Here is an 18,082-nt window from a genome sequence, read left to right as displayed (position 1 = left end):
AATAACGTAACTTTTCCACTATTGAAATATCCGAAAATTATTTATTTTTCTTAGTTCTTCATTTCATCCCAAGATGCACTTTTTAGTTCAATATGTGTTAGATATAGTGGTTTCAAAAATGAAAATCAGAAAACCATTGTGTTCCTAAAGAGTGAAAGTAAGTTTCTTCTGCAGTAACAGCCACATATTTATGGTGAAAACAATATATATAACAATTGCTTGGATGAGAGGCAATATGATAACTCAAGAACTCAAAATAAACAATAGTGTTACGACATAAAACATTTCACGTAAAAGTATTTTGTTTCATCCGTCTTTTTATTTTCCTTGTTCCACTTCATAAAAAAAGCCAGCCAACGCGTTTCGCCCCAACATGGGCTTCTTCAGGGCAAAGTGATGTAAGTGTGAAGCGTGTCTTCTGGCAAGTCAGTCAACGAGCAACTGGACACGGATTCTAAAATAAGTTGATATGGCTCACAGTAAAGCAAAAGTATTCGACCAATGTCTGTAGAAAGAATAAGGGAATGTCAGTATTTGCCTCATCCAAAAGACTAACAGGAGCCGTCTCCGGCGTACCCACAGCCAGCACGATTAAAAAGAAAACAATATATGTGGTGATAATTCCAATAACTTGTATCTCTTCATCTCCATAGATGTTTACAGCATGACTTTTCAATGGATAGTAATGTTGATTTCACCATCGTTGACATACCGAGACTCATTTCACGACTGGTGTATTATTTTTCTTCTTCAGGATTTTTTTTAATTCTGCATTGTTTAGACTGTATATGAAAGGGTTGCAAATAGGAGTAATAGTGATGTATGCCAAAGACACTATCTTGTTCCCTTTCATTGAATATGTTGATGTTGGTCGCATATATGTGGAACAAAGGGATCCATAGAATAAAATAACAACAGTCAGGTGAGAAGCACAGGTGGAGAAAGCCTTTTGCCTCCCCTCTTTAATCTTAATTTTAAGGACTGACAAAGTGATTTTAACATACGATGTGATGATTAAAATAAATGATGACACAGTTAATAAAGTACCAATCAAAAAGCTAAGAGACTCAATATTGTGAGTACTGGTGCATGACATCTTCAGCAGAGTTGTTATTTCACAGAAGAAGTGGTTAAGTATGTGGGTGTGACAGAAAGAGAGCTTGGAAATAAGAAGAGTATGACCTACTGGGACCATAGAAGCAACAGCCCAGCTTCCAACAGCTAATTGCATGCACAAACCCTTTGTCATAATGGTCATGTATCGCAAGGGGTTGCAGATGGCTACATACCGGTCATAAGCCATGATGGCAAGCAGTTCAAACTCTGTAGCTAATAAAGCCATGAAAAAATAAACCTGCAGAAGGCACTTCGTCATGGAAATATGTAATGCCTCCTGAAAAAAGCAAGCCAACATCTGAGGAAAAAGGACTGATGTGTAACAAATATCAATGAAGGACAATTTTGTGAGGAAAAAATACATGGGAGTGTGAAGATTTGAGTTAAAGTAAACTGTTACCATAATAAGGAGATTACCTGCCAGAGTTATGAGGTAAGTTAGCAAAAATGCAACAAAAAGTGGAACCTGAAGCCGAGGAAAATCTGAAAACCCCACTATCAAGAAATCGTCTATTGAACTCAAATTTTCAACCCCCATCTGTTCAGTGATGCAGCTGGATTGGATTTACAAACAATCTGAAAATAAGTAAACAATATTTCAATAAAGTCTATGATAGGAAACTCAAGGAAAAGGTAGAGCATCATACACATGTAGAAAAAGAGTTAAATTATCCATGATAAACATATCAAAATCCATTGTATAATACATGCTTTTTATCATTCATTTATTTATATTTTTATCAGGTGTTTTTTTCCATTTGTTCATTTTGCAACCAAATAGAAATCTTTCAGTGACTTACCAGTAAGATTGACTACTTTGAATCTAGACATCATCATCCCTGACCTCACTCAAAGTCTGTTTCATCAATCTGATGATCTCCAAAATGTGTTAATATTTATCTCTACCCCTTCAGCTTATACTTGCTTTCTCACAGTAGCACAGCCTTTGGTTACAGTCTCAGGATGAAACAAAGATTACCTGTAGGTAAGTAAAACATTACCATCTCATCTACCTTCCTCATCCCACACCTTACTTCTGAGGACTCTACAAGTTATTTGATATCCTAATGAAATAACAACCAGATATACATCTATAATGTAGTCGTATTTTATTTTACAGAAATGAATCCTCTAATAGCAAACTGCATTATACATCCCACTGCCAAATTCAGCCAAATATGGACCACCCACTGCTAACTTATAATGTGTCACAAAAGTATTAGGAATAGCCCAAGTGACAAAACAACAAATATCATGTCTGGATACCCCCTTTTCCTCAGCCTATGAAGCAGACATTCCCTTTATATATCGTACCACAATCTTTCTTGGAAGAGGAACCCCTGCTATTGAGCAAGCCACATTATAGCCATGCAACTTTGATCTAAGCAGGATTCCCTTAGCTGACTTTTTACCCCTTACAGGTAAATTAAGTTTCACATCCAGTGTGTCCGTCTTTCTACTATCGAAAGTTCTCATATAATAATATGTGTTGATGTTCTTTGCACATCTAGTGCATATAAACCTGTAACTTAAAATCAAGCTGAAAGAAAAAAGAACAATTTTGTGGTGAATGAAATTTTGATAATACGCTTGGAGAAAATGATCAGTTGTCACAAAAACATTGCCAATATTGCTCCTGATAAAAACAAGCTACTACCTCATGTACTTTACATCCTGAAGTTATTGTTATTAATATATATCACTTTTGCAGACATAAGATCAAAAGGAATTGACATGATAGGTTCAAAATGCTCTTTTTTGTAGAAACTTCAAAACTTTAGGCAAGGGCAATAGAGGCAGTCTACCATGTAAAATTAGTTTACAGTTTGGAAACTACATAGAAGCATCATTTCTGAAGGTATAATGATAGACTGATCAGACCCTGTAGACTCAAAGTCTATTATAGCTACCCTTTTTGCTCTAAACATGCCCACTGGAAGCTTAATTAAAAACCATCTTTCATAAACTCTAAAACCCAAATTTTCCAGACTTTTACCTTTTTCTGAACACCACACATGTAAAAATTCAATGCCTCTAAAACAAAATAGAGCCCGAATCCGATCGCGTTCGGAAAGCATACCGAACGACTCGCGTCTGGAATGCTTTCTGTACGACTTGGATCGGGGAAGTCGACCGAATGAGTACGATGCATTTGAATGCATCCAGGTATGAGTCGGTCGGACTCCCATTGACTTCAATGGGAGCCTGTGTACCAAACGCGTACACAGGCTCACACTACAAAAGGGGTGGTTGGGTATAATTGTGCACCCTGTGGAGGGCACCCCTTGGTGCCTGCCACACTGTGCATGGTTGGGAAGAGGGGATCCATGGGTACCCCCACATGCCCGATTCTGAGGGCCCTGTATGACGGGGGGCTGCTACGGGGCCCCAAAGACCAAATTCAGAAGCCTTTTTGATCCGGGTAAACTGAATTGGAAAGGCTGTCAGAATCGGTCATCGTACTTGCTCGCATGGAACACCTAGTCCATAGAGCTGCACGAATTGGCTCTGGAAGGCTCTATCTCTCGGAATGCCTTCCAGAACTGATTTGGTGAGCCCTGCGGCATTCCAGGCATCATACTTGCTCGTTTGGAACTGTGAACGATTCGGTCGGAAACAAGGGCTCCGGATTGGTTTAGGCAATTCCGAATCCGATTCGGAGCCCTTCCAACTGAGATCAGAATCAACCCCTTAAATGTAGAAGAGCTCATATCCTGCAGTAATTCCCTAAGCATTTTCTTTTAAAACTCAAATCATTGCACGCTGTTTGGCTCAATCTAATCAAAGTTGCTGGAGTGTTCCTTTTGGTAACTGAGGAAGTTAAGAATAAATTGAACAATTGGAAGTCTGAAACACATTTCTAATAGTAGTGAAAGAGAGTGAAGAAAGTGGGAGGTTCCAGATTCTCTTAGGGCAGATCGAGACTACCAGTATCAACTCTGCCCTCTTGCTCTGAGTTTTTGTCAGTGCTTGATCAATGATTGAGAATGGCAGAAATGCATGTAGGCGAACATAAGGACACTGTGTTGACAGTGGATCTCGCACCCATGACTGGTGAGAGCCACTGAACAAACCAGAGGGAGAAGAAGATTGTCCAGGGACCCAAAAAGGTCTATCTGATCTTTGTACCAAATCTGTCTTTTTGACATATTCACCATATAGTCTACTTTTGTGGGCTTCTGAACTCCTTGTAGATTATACCTGCTAAACAGAAGTAAAGTGCCTGTGTTCCCCCTATAAACATGATTACATTTACTCTCATGGCATATTTAGTCTGCTATAAGCCCCTAGTATACGATGTGGGAAATGCACCCAAAACCTGGCCATTAAATGCCGTCTGGGTACTGCAGCACCTTTGGTGCTATCCACAGGGTTGGCCTGTAAAAACTGCAGACACACCGATCAGCATTACCCTTTTTGCTGGGTTGGTAACCCTTCATTTAAATATTAATAAATCACTGTAAGTACACCTTGTTGCGTACAAGGTAGGGTGCCTGATATTTGAAGATGGAAAACTTATGAAATTAAAATGTTCTTTTTATACCAGTGACTAGCACCCAGATGCCACTTTTACTGTAAAGGATGTGGCTGGATCCTAGAAAGAATTAATCTGCAGAATATAACCTTTAACAAGGAAACTGCTAAAATAGCCATTTAATGCCTATTGTTTATATGTATTAAAAGTTCAATGTATTGGTTCAACAAGATTTGTAATACATATTTAGGAAAACTTTTAGAAAGTTACCTTTTCTTTGCCGTTGCTCCTGGGGGTTTATTTGTATTAGCTACTCAACAGCTGGCCAGCTAGCACGTTTCTTTCCCTTGTAGGAGGACCAGTTAGGATTGACCCAGGGACTTCTTTAACTTATAAAGGTGCCTGCCCTTTCACAAGTTAATGTAAGGTGAGCCCTAGAAAAGGCAACCCTGTGTTACCCAAGCCAAGCTGGTACCAAACACAGTAGGTGGGGAGCTACACCTACAACTACTTCAGAGTGGACACAGGGGAGAGGTCACTCATTTTTCTGGCTATACCACATGTTGACAAAGGAGCTCTTCACAAGGGAGATAGGTTTCCCCATGTTGGATTCTAAGAGTGAGGGGCACTGTGTGATATTTTACAGTAGGGAAAACAGGAAGAAAGTGGCTAAGGCTACCCTTGGTACTGTTTTTCCCATTGGTTAGGGAGTGTCCAGGAGTCACCCCAACCCACTGGCTAGTACAAACCATAAATGTGGCATCCCAAAAAAACACTCCTCAGAACACTTTCTAGACCTGCGGAAAATCTGAAGTTGGCTGTACCTCCTGCTTATGACCTAAGATGAGCCCTGAAAGACTGGACCTGCTCCCAACCTGCTCCCTAATTTAGCCAGGGCAAAGATGTTGACTCCAGGGGTCATTTGCCTGACCTACTGTGTGGCTAGAGGGTCACAACAAACTGCAAGGGACCCTTTTTCCTGAAATGACAGGTTGATCAGTATTAATTGTAGTGGGAGTGGACCTTTCTGGTGGCTACTTCTGGACTGCCTCCTAGAACTTAGTGCTGATCCTGAGGTCCTGGGAAAAGTATAAGAGGGTTGCTGCTCCAAGAACTGTAAACATTTGGGTCCTCCGTGACCTCTGGAGCCATCAAGGAGACCTTGCAACAAACAGGTGCCTGAACCTTACTCAGATCTTGTTTCAGGCTTTCCCTGTTTGGAGAGTTTTAGCTCTGTGAAAAAAGATAAAATCAGAAGCTAAAATCCTTGACCTGACTATCCAGCTTGTGAACTATTGCAATCTGCTTCAAGGAGGGGAGTCTAGATTCTTGTCTACCACTTTAATAGGCTATCATTGGAGTATATTGTTTTTGTTGTTATTTTTACTTAACGTTTAAAAATGTATATCTATGGTTCCCTTTTATTCAATTTTTGTATTTTGTCTGTTATTTTGATGATTGTGTATTACTTTATTGTCCTAATGTATTTTTATTGTTTGGTGTGTTAACTCTATTATTATTTAAGTATTGCAAAATACTTCACATATAGCCCTATATTTAACCTGTACACTCTGTGCTGTGGCTGCCAGGGGCCTGAGCTCTGGTTAATTTAGAGACTTTCGGGTTCACCCTGACAGGTTAGTCTCATTATCCCTTGAGGCAGGCTATGCTCACCCCAAATAATGATGTACTTTCTTACACTGTAGATCTTCTAAAAATCTTGATGTGAGGATGAAAATAAACTGACCATGGGAATTGGTGACTGAAATGGATGGCAGGCACATTCTCCCTCCCTCTCAGCTTTCTTCCCTCTTCTTTCTATGACCCCATTGTACAGAAGGATTACTACAATTTGAACCAAAGTCTTCCCCTCGTGTACTGCTCTAACACTTCTGACTCAGCCTAGCATTCTGGAGTACATTTTGTCAAGAATACTAATATCTGCTCCTTAAAAACCAAACTAAAGAGAGTCATGAGACAGTTAATATATAGTCAGTGTGATCCTTCATTAAGTGAAAAAATAAATATGGAAAAAACTGACTATGGGAAAAAAACCTTGGGCATTATGAAAAGAAAAGGAAGGGAAAGAAATTATTGTAGTCCATGAGGGAGCCAAATGTAAAAATTCAAGGAAACTTTGTTTAATATTTAACAGATGCACAATACATCTAAAGCAACCACTGTTAGTGCTAATCTTACAGATTCTTAGCAATAACTCAAATTAACAGCGGTTTTGGGAGCCATAATTTTATCAGATGAAATTGAAGGTGTCATTAAATCCATCTGTCATAGCGGTGCCCCTGGCCTGAATAGTTTACCAGCCATTAGACTAACTTATTTTTGACCTCCTATAACTCTTGGTTGACCACAAATAAAATTACATACAGATAGTGGGGCTCTTTGCTGGTTCCTCTCCACAAAAAAAGATTCAAATGCAATTTCTCTAAATGTTCAGTTCATAGCTTTTGAAGGACACATCTACTCAAAATGTCTTAAAGAACTGGAGTTTTGGGCAGCAGAGGAACACTTAATTCATCCTTCCAAACTGGCTCCTGGGAAGGCTGCAGGATAGATGAAATTTTCTGACTTTGGCTATTCTCATCAATGAAACAATGAATGAAAAAAAGAACTAAAAATGCAAATTCTTATACACAGCTTCATAGACTTCACAACAATACCTAATAACAACTGAGGCAGGCCATCTTCGCCTATCCTTCTTGACATCCTCTGTAACATTTAACATTGTATCCCATGCAATACGAATCAAATGTCTCTATGACATTGGCATATTTGAAGGCCTTGCAATGGTTCAAGGCTTTTCTGTTCCATAAATCACAGTCTCTCTGGCTCTTACTCTATAATCCCATTGCAGTTAGAATCAACTATGGACCCTCAAGCTACCATCTTCAAAGCCATTGTCTTTAACGTAGTGTCTTAGGCAGATGACACACAATTGGTTACCTTCATTTCCAAAAATGTTGAGGAGACTTGAGTATAGTTCCTGCAATGTATGTGTGCTGCCATTGAATGAATAAAAGAAACCTGCTTAAAGTTACATGGGGAAAGGCAAAGGCCTTGCTCTTTGGTGAAGCAAACTACATGCAGTCTACAGATTTGTGGTCTAAAGAATTAGATTCTCCTCCCTCCCCCTCAGAGTCAGCCAGAAATCCGGGCATTATTGTGGATGATGGCATTCTTTGTACGCTGAGCAAGCTTTTTAAATCTCTTTCTATAGGAATATGCAACATGCAGGCACTGATACCAAACCTCTCAGCTATGTCAATGCATTGTAAGTAGGGATCTCCAACTACATACTGAAGAGACTCCAGACCATCTAAAATACCACTGCTATGATTGTTCTAAATCTTCCAGCCCATACTCCTTCAATACCTACTCTCAAATCCAAACATTTGTTGACCGTGTAATCTTCAAACTCCTGTGTCACACACATAGAGCTATTCACATTACTGTGTCTCACTATCAGCAAAACAGAATGTGTCTGAACAGAGAGTTTAATGCACTCACATTCTGCGTGCAAGCACTGACCTCCTTTCCTTGTTTTTGCTTTGTAAGATATGGAGGGTCGCTGTTTTAACTTCTTCTCAGCAAATAATGGGTACACTCATCCCTTATAACGTCATATGACTACCAACTTCTCGCTAAGAAAAAATGCCTAACAACTGGTTATTCTGGTCCTCTGCTACAGCAGCTAATACAAGCCTGTGTGGCTTAGCTTGTGGTTCAGTTCAGGTGGCCCATTTCATTTTTGAGCTACCACAATACCCTTTTGGGTATCAGCAAACACTATGCAAAATCCAAATAACATAAACATTCACCAAAAAACTGAGGATGCCATAAACGATTATAGCCTCAACAAGCCTCTCCTTGGTACGATACAATGTTTCTAGTTTTTAAATTCTTTCCATCCTTTCGTGAGACAGAGACACCTTTCCGAATAATGTCTGAAAACTGGGTCCAATAAATGTCAAATCCTGTGGAGAGAGAATATGTGACTTTGTACTGGTAATTTTCTCCCAATGCCTAATATCCTTGATCAATGTAATCAACTAATGTCACCTGATTTGAAATTGTTGATGTGAAAGATATGTGTTTCTAGTTTTGAGATGCAGAGAATTGAATAAAGAACCTGTCCTTATTTGGCCTCTGGAACCATCATCATAGCTCTTTTCTTCAAGAAAGATATGATTGCTTTGACCATTTCCTCTTTCTTTATTATTGTCAAAGATAATGGTGTGTTTTTTACTAATTGTCCTGGGGGATGTCCTTAAATTCAAAGGAGAGAAACGCTTCAATATCTAAATAATTAATCTGTCTGATACTGCCTTTCCCAGTGCTATATGAGAAATCTTACTCCCCACTGTGTAAGATATTGGACAATTAGTTGTTTAGGATGTGAGTTCTGTGCAAGTCATAGGTCCACAATTGTCCCTTTAGTGGGCACCAAGGTTCCCATTGTAGACTTGACTGTCTTGTGAAAGAAACGCAGAGCGGTTAGGACTAGTGGTGCAGGCTAATAATCTCCATTTGCTGGAATACACTCAATAAATAGTTGTTCCGTCAGTGATTTTTCTTTGAAAAACGAAAGGTACATGTATTACACAAAAACTACTAAATATTACACATTAATGTACAAATATACATCGGGTAGATGAAAATATATTTAGTGACATTCTCAAATAACATTTGAGACAATTGGTGCCAGGAAATCAGTGGCTGTAATTTGAAATCAGCCCAAGCTTTTTAAATCACCCAAATACAAAAGATATTCCACCTGGAAACATTGGAGACAGTCTTAGACAATATTGTTGAAATTGTTTTTGAAGGTTTTAGCAGATCACAGGAAAACAAACTTAAAATATGGAGGGCACCAACCTGGAAGATCACGAGTGCAGACTAGGGTGCCGATTCCGATCCGTTAAATAAATTCCCCGTACGACTCGTATCCGGATTTTTTTCTGTACGAATCGTACAAGTACCGTACAAACTGGCAAGTATGATTTGTATGGGAAAAAGTCCATGCGAATCACAGTGGGAAAATTCCCCCACACGTTCTCGGGTCGGAAAACGTGTCCGACACGTCCCCAGACGATTTTACGTACAAATGTGATAACCCAAGTCCGAGCGCGCAAGTACGATCCGTACGGTGCGTCCGAAGTTACAACCGTAAGGAAAAAACACCGTACTAACCGAACTGAAATAGCAACCATGGAGACATGTGCCCGCATACATGCCGAACCCCCCCCAGACCCCGCGGATGTACGAGTCGTACCCCCACCTGTGTATGTACACCCGTGTATGTACGAGTCGTACTCCCACCCGTGTATGTACACCCGTGTATGTACGAGTCGAACCCCCACCTGTGTATGTACACCCGTGTATGTAGGAGTCGTACCCCCACCCGTGTATGTACGAGTCGTACCCCCACCCGTGTATGTACGAGTCATACCCCCACCTGTGTATGTACACCTGTGTATGTATGAGTCGTACCCCCACCCATGTATGTACGAGTTGTACCCCCACCCGTGTATGTACGAGCCGTACCCCCACCTGTGTATGTACACCCGTGTATGTACGAGTCGTACCCCCACCTGTGTATGTACACCTGTGTATGTACGAGTCGAACCCCCCACCTGTGTATGTACACCCGTGTATGTACGAGTCGTACCCCCACCTGTGTATGTACACCCGTGTATGTACAAGTCGTACCCCCACCCGTGTATGTACGAGCCGTACCCCCACCCGTGTATGTATGAGTCGTACCCCCACCCGTGTATGTACGAGTCGTACCCCCACCTGTGTATGTACACCCGTGTATGTACGAGTCGTACCCCCACCCGTGTATGTACAAGTCGTACCCCCACCCGTGTATGTATGAGTTGTACCCCCACCTGTGTATGTACACCCGTGTATGTACGAGTCGTACCCCCACCCGTGTATGTACGGTGCGTACATACACAGGTGTACATACACAGGTGGGGGGTTCGACTCGTACATACACGGGTGTACATACACGGGTGGGGGTACGACTCGTACATATACGGGTGTACATACACAGGTGGGGGTTCGACTCGTACATACACGGGTGTACATACACAGGTGGGGGTACGACTCGTACATACACGGGTGTACATACACGGGTGGGGGGACGGCACGTACATCCGCGGGGTCTGGGGGGGGTTCGGCGCGTACCGAGCCCCCAATTACGCTCACATCGCGCCGTACTTCACTTTTCCGGCACTTTTTGGGTGCCGTAAAAATATTGCCATCCGGACTGGTGTTGGTACGATTCGTACCTCCTGGTTCGTGAAATGCAGCCTGCATGCGTCCTGACGTCACGTCAGCGCTGTCCCGGATCACATTGGTATGTGTTTTTACAGTCGGTCGGTGTTTTTTCCGACTCGTACCGAAATGGTGTTTCCGTACGAATCGTACTTGCAAGTTTGTAGGGTTATTTTACCGGGTACGAGTCGGACGGAGAAAACCCTCCGACCGACGGTTCGTACCTGGTTTTTCCAGGATCGGAATCGGCACCTATTTGTTTACCTGTTAGTGCGAGATGCTTCAGAGGGGCCAATGCACATTCGCAGTGTTTGTTCCACGCACTTCAACTATGGTTTGATGAACAGTTGGTATCTGCTAGGCAGTCTATTTTTTTTCTTGTTTGTGCATATTGGGGAATTTCCCAATTCAGGCAAAGCTTTTTATTTTTTTTCTTCATTTTGGACAGTCGGGTTTTAGTGAACCGAGGCAAATTCACAGGAGTAAAGAAAAAAGCAGTTATGAAAATAAACACAGAAAAAGTCAGTAAGCAAATAAAGACACTAATTTTAAAAGTGTACTTTGAGAGAAAATTCAAACTTTAAATATTTGATGGAAGGATATCCTTATAGATTAAAAATACACCTTTTTGACTGAAAACAAATTAAATATGAGTGGAGCTAACCCTCAGATGGATCCAGGTACTGTTATGTGTATTTTTGTCAAATTGTTGAAGAAATGTGTTTCATTATAGATGCAGATGACTCACACACCACGCCCATACCTACAAGAAGAATAACCAAAGCAGGTGAAAATGCTGAAGAACATTCAGAGTGCGACGTCCTCTGAGGTAGTTTCTCTGGTTATCCGATTCCCTTTGCTGTTGTATTGTGGCAGAATCTCACTGATTTTGGCATGTGTAGTGGATTGAAGTGCCATATATAGAAAAAAAAATAAAATGACCCGAGCAGAATGGTAGAAGGATTAGCTATAAAGGCCTTAGCTATAGTTTTATAGAATATACAGAAACAGCTAAATAACTCAATCCAAGAGAATAAAACATTAAGAGAAGATATTGGGAAATACTATCAGGCAACTCATAATTTTCTACAAAAAATAGGTGAGTAGATAGCAGGAGGGTTCCCTTCACCAAGTATTAAAGAGACACATGATCATCCCTGTTCATCTCAGACTTTTGACATTTCAACTCATGTAATCCACGCAATTTCTCCAATAATTCCTTTAGACCCTTAAGAGTGTTTAGTGTGGATCCATATAAAGCACACATTTTCCTAACACAATGTTATATACATTTTTTGTGTAGAACAATAGTTTTTGCAGTAAACCAATTGGAAGTGGCATTCATATTGTCTTATCAGAGTACTGATGCAACTGCTTGGTTTATGCCATTGGTCTCCTGAAATGATCCAATACTTTATGAATTAAAAAAATTCAGGTCTGATTTTTTTCATATTTTTCACAGAAGGTCAGTTTTTCTAATCACTGACAATTAACTTTTAGAATTAAAACAAGGGAAAGGACATTTGATTTCCCATTTGGCACTATTTAGTAAGTTGACTGTAGAAACAACATGGCCAGAAGCGAAAAGAGTGACTATTTTTAATTGGGGCTTAGGGAAGAATTAAGGGATGCTGTGGCTCAGATCCCAAAAATGACCATAGAAGTTTCTGAGTATCAATGGATCCAGCAAAAGAACAGGGCATTTGTGATTCTTCTACCCAAAATTGTGTCGAGAAGGTTTAAAGGTTCATTGGTTTTGCCAGTTTTTATAGAGCATTCATAAATGTTTTTTCTCAGAAGGTTGGTTCTATGACTGTTTGGCTAAGGGAAGCTGAATCTGTCTTTAATTTCATGATAGAAGCCTTCACAACAGCCCCTAAACTGATGCCTCGGATTTAGCAATTGGAGGAGTGCTATCCAGAGGCACAAAAAATCAGGACATTTCCAACCTGTGGGACATCGTTCTAGGAAGTTATCTGCTCTAGAAATAAATTATTCCATTGCTGATAAAGAACTGATGGCAATAAAAGATGCATTTCAAGAATGAAGGCACTATTTGTTAGGAACACGGTATGCAGTAAAAGTGTTTACTGATCCAAGAAATCTACAATTCCTAAAGTGAGTTTAAACACTGGCTCCTAGGCAATTGAAGTGGTTCTGTCAGGAGTGAAAGGTTCAGATGGGCACCTAGGCAAGAAAGACGCCAGATCAGACCTCAATACTCACATCCCCTCTATGGGAGGCTGCGCCGAGTCATTCCCCTGACTCTGGTCTCCCTATTGATGTGAATTCTATTAGGAAAGCGGTCGCGGAATTCCAAGATGGCAGCGCTCGACCGATGCGGAGGTTATCGGTCTAGTCTTTTACTTGCGAGCGACCGCAGCTGTGATAGCGCCCGCTCCCGAGTACAGTTGCGCACTTCAACTGAATTTCTGTGAGAAAAGGCAGCGTTTGAGTAGAGCGCTGCCTTCCTGAGAAGTTTCGGCGATATTTGGGCTCTGGTGGCGAGAAGATGGACAGCTAAGTCACCCTAGAGTGCTATACTTATTTTCGTGCAATACTTCTTGTATGAACTGTTAATACAATATTGTTTACAATTTGAGAGAATTGGTTTGTGGAGGCTTCAGAAGGACTATCTTGCTAAGGGACAGAATTTCCGCATTAGTTTGGATAGATAGAGACAACAAAATACCTATTAGTCAAGGAGGCAATTGGCAATTTGCATAAGGTTATTTCACCAGTCTACATTGGAGATAGAAAATAATTGAATAAAAAGACAAGACTGAACAATAGAAAAGCACATAGATATAATTATATATATATATTTGTACTTACCTTCACTCATCCTCGACGTCATTGCTGAAATACAAGAAGAGAAAGGTTATCTGAACTGTTCTACTACATCTGGCGGTTAGTACAAGAAAGAACAAGTATAGAAGGAAAACTTAAACATCCGGTTGAGGTGTAAGAAAGGTAACCAAGGGATAAGCTGAGGTTGGGATTATTAGTTGACAGAAATTACATACAGTTTGTCTTACAGAATCCAACAAGACATCACTAACACCTAACCAGTGTAGAATAGAGCTAGAACAAGAAGCATCGATCAGCACTATCAAGAGAGCGGAAAATCTCTGTGGGAAGACAGGTAACATAAGAGTGGTAGTGGAATAAATAGTGGGTAGAAGGTACACTACTGTGGTTACATGATATTATTTGTTACAGGGTTCTACACCAAGAAGATTAGAATCCAGTCAGAAGAAGACGAAGCAGTGCCGTCTCTCTTTCTCGTTCCAACTCCCCTTTCCCCCTCTCTCCGATTTGTGAGTGTTGAAACTCGCAATTAGGGTAGTCGGGAATTGAGGAATACGCATCGGCTCCTGTGGAAGCTACAATTTGGTGTAGGTACTTGACAGATGGAAGTGCCATCCCAAACTTCCACCCGAGCAGGATGGCAGAGGGGATAGATGTTAAGGCTTTGGCATCAGTTTTGGATGGCATACAGAAGCAATTGGGCGATACCATGGAAGAAAGTAAATCTCTTAGAGAAGAAGTAAGGAAGTCTGGTCAGGAGGCTTTGATCTTGTGTCAGCAGTTTGAAGAGTTCTCCCTAAGTACCCCTTCCATGTCTAAGGATAGTAAAACTCCGTCCTTCTCTCCAGCTCCATCAGCTACTGAGTTGACTACTCAGGTCATACATGCTATCTCCCCCACAATTCCCTTGGCAGCCCCTGAACGGTTTAGCGGGGATCCTCATAAGGCTCACATTTTTTTTACTCAGTGTTCTTTACACTTCCTTTGTAGACCCATCATATTTAAGGAAGACCAATCTAAGGTGGCCTCCATATTGTCTTACATGAGCGGAGATGCTGCGGCTTGGTCAATGCCTTTGGTGAATAACAACAACTCCATTTTGTATGAATTTAATGCCTTCAAGAAAGAATTTCTACGTCTTTTTGCTAAACGATCTATATCTCAAACCACAGACAATGAACTTTTAGATTTAAAGCAGGGTAACCGGGACTTGGTAACATACCTGGCTCAATTTAACAAACTGATTGTTGAGACCAATTGGCCGGAAGCCAAGAGAGCCGCCATCTTTTATAGAGGTTTGAAAGATGAGTTTAAGGATGGGCTGGCGCAAATTCCCAAGCGAACTACGGACGTTTCAGAATTAATTGATCTGGTTTTGCAGATTGACCAGCGTCAATGTGAAAGAAAGAATGAGAGGTGCAAAGATGTGAAATATATTCCTCCGTGTTTCGACAGAATGAGATCTGAATGTTCCAAACCCAGAGAAGGTTCAAATGAAGAAGAACCAATGCAAATTGGGTCAGTGCGGGGACCTTTGTCAAAGGAAGAACGAGAGAAGAGGAGAGTGGGCAAGCTATGTATGTACTGTGGACACTTGGGGCATTTTGTCAGAGAGTGTCCAAAGAAGCCTAAAAATAATACTTGGGTAAAAGACAGCCTCCACCAGTAGGAGGAGTTGCTCTGGTGGAAGCAGTTGATAAGTCAACTCCGGACTCTCAATTCATTGCTAACACGTTGCAGTGATCTGCTCCACATTTAATAATTTCAGTTCAAATAAGATTTGGAAATTCAGAAGTCAATAAGATATCGGTCATGATTGATTCTGGAGCAACAGGAAACTTATGTGATATTAGATTTGCTCAATCTTTGAAGATTCAATTTCTGAAGAAAGATAAACCAGAAGCCGTCCGGGCTGTGGATGGTACTAACCTGTCCTCTGGCCCCATAGTATTTGACACTGAAGACATTTCCTTGAGGGGTCCGGGCAATCATCTCAGCATTTTACAATTTAGTCTCATCGATGCCCCCCAGTTTCAACTTATATTGGGGCTACCCTGGCTGACGGAACACAACCCAAGGATTGATTGGGCCAAAAGATCCATTGAAATGGGTTCAGATTATTGCCAGCAACATGGTTTTGGAAAGGAGGGTGTTAATCAGGAGACAACACTATCGATGAGTTTGGTCAGTCTTTCTCAGACCATCTGTGTGTTGGAGAGTCCCAGGATTCCGCAAGAATATCAGGATTTAGTCACAGTTTTTGATGAACAAGAAGACAAGAAACTACCTCCACATCGAGAGTATGATTGTCGGATAGAGTTGGAGCCAGGAGCATTGTTGCCGTGTAGTAGTATATATGCGCTTTCAGAAGTGGAAAATCAACACCTAAAGGAGTATGTGGAGCAATATTTGGCAAATGGCTTCATCCGTCCATCCCAATCTCCAGTTTCGTCTCCCCTCTTCTTTATTCCGAAGAAGGATGGCAAGTTGAGAACATGTATCGACTATCGGGCCTTAAATTTAGTCACAAAGAAAAATCGATACCCATTACCGTTGATTTCCGAACTGCTAGATCAAGTTAAGGAGGGGAAGGTGTACACCAAATTGGATTTGCGTGGAGCCTCTCATTTGGTGCGCATAGCAGAGGGAGATGAATGGAAGACTGCATTCTGACCCCGGCTGGGTTTGTTTGAATATCTGGTTACGCCATTTGGTTTGTGCAACGCCCCGGCGGCTTTCCAACATTTTGAAATGAAGTATTAAGGGAATTTTTGGATTGTTTCGCCGTTGTCTACATCGACGACATTCTCATTTTCTCAGCAAATTTGGAGGAACATGTTCAACATGTACGTGCTATCTTTAGCAGATTATTGGAAAACCAACTGTTTGTCAAGTTGGAGAAATGTGTGTTCCATGCAAATCAGGTGGAGTTTTGGGGGTTTGTTCTGTCGTCCGACGGAGTTTGTATGGATGAGGCTAAGGTAAAGTCAATAATGGATTGGCCTTCCCCACAGAATGTAAAAGAGGTGCAGAGGATTATTGGGTTTGCCAATTTCTACAGGCGCTTCATTCCTCAATTTTCAGAAAAGTTTTGCCCATTGACTTGTCTGCTTAAGAAGGAGATCACATTTGAATGGAATGATGATACTGAAAAGGCCTTTGTGGAACTTAAGAAGATTTTGTCACAGCACCTGTTCTGCAGCACCCAAATCCTGAGGAACCCTTTTATATGGAAGCCGATGCGTCTAATTTGGCTATTGGGGGAGTTTTGTCCACAAAGACACAAGATTACTGGACAGCTTCATCCGGTAGCATACAGATCACGGAAATTATCTGCGGCAGAAATAAATTATTCAATTGCAGACAAAGGGCCCAATTCACAGAACTAACTTAAGACAAAATCCTAAACTTACTATCATTTTGGTATTCACAGAAGGCACTTACTCATTTTGGTATTCACAGAAGGCACTTACTCATTTCGGTATTCACAGAAGTTAGGAGTCCTAACTTTAGGACTCCTAAATCCCTTCTGTGAATACCAAAAGTCTTAAAATTAGGATTTTTCTCAGTTTAGTAGTAGTATAGTTAGGACTCCTAACTTTAGGACTCCTAAATGCCTTCTGTGAATACCGAAAGTCTTAAAATGAGGATTTTTCTCAATTTAGTAGTAGTAAAGTTAGGACTCCTAACTTTAGGACTCCTAAATGCCTTCTGTGAATACCGAAAGCCTTAAAATTTTGATTTTTCTCAGTTTAGTAGTAGTATAGTTAGGACTCCTAACTTTAGGACTCCTAAATGCCTTCTGTGAATACCGAAAGTCTTAAAATAAGCATTTTTCTCAATTTAGTAGTAGTAAAGTTAGGACTCCTCACTTTAGGACTCCTAAATGCCTTCTGTGAATACCGAAAGCCTTAAAATTAGGATTTTTCTCAGTTTAGTAGTAGTAAAGCTAGGAGTCCTAACTTTAGGACTCCTAAGCTGAGAAAAATCCTAATTTTAAGACTTTCGGTATTCACAGAAGACATTTAGGAGTCCTAAAGTTAGGACTCCTAACTTCTGTGATTACCGAAGTGAGTAAGTGTCTTCTGTGAATACCAAAATGAGTAAGTGCCTTCTGTGAATACAAAAATGGTAGTAAGTTTAGGATTTGTCTTAAGTTAGTTCTGTGAATCGGGCCCAGAGAATTGCTAGCAGTGAAAGACGCATTTCAAGAATGGCGACACTATCTGTTAGGAGCGAAGCATGAAGTGACGGTGTTCACGGATCATTGAAATCTGCAATTTTTAAAATCAGCATGAACGCTCACTCCTAGGCAATTGAGGTGGTCTTTGTTTTTTGCCGATTATAATTTTGTGCTAACTTATCATCCCGGATCTGCAA

The 18,082-nt window shown here is 40.8% G+C and overlaps 1 protein-coding gene across 1 annotated transcript; it reads right to left on the bottom strand.

Annotated features, from left to right (window-relative positions):
- Positions 1-718: 718 nt before the first annotated feature.
- LOC146813198 (olfactory receptor 1L4-like) lies at positions 719-1,654 on the bottom strand. The gene has a single exon (XM_085615304.1). The coding sequence runs from the start codon at positions 1,652-1,654 to the stop codon at positions 719-721; it is 936 nt and encodes a 311-aa protein (XP_085471430.1).
- Between the last annotated feature and the right edge of the window lie 16,428 nt (positions 1,655-18,082).

Source organism: Triturus cristatus, chromosome 7 (genome assembly GCF_964204655.1).
Source record: "Triturus cristatus chromosome 7, aTriCri1.1, whole genome shotgun sequence".
NCBI lineage: Eukaryota > Metazoa > Chordata > Amphibia > Caudata > Salamandridae > Triturus > Triturus cristatus.
Note: the sequence above shows the minus strand (reverse complement) of the source record. Positions and strands in the feature narration are given on the sequence as shown.

Coding starts and splice junctions, on each gene's coding strand:
- LOC146813198 (XM_085615304.1), bottom strand. CDS start 1,654: ATGGGGGTTGAAAATTTGAGTTCAATAGACGATTTCTTGATAGTGGGG.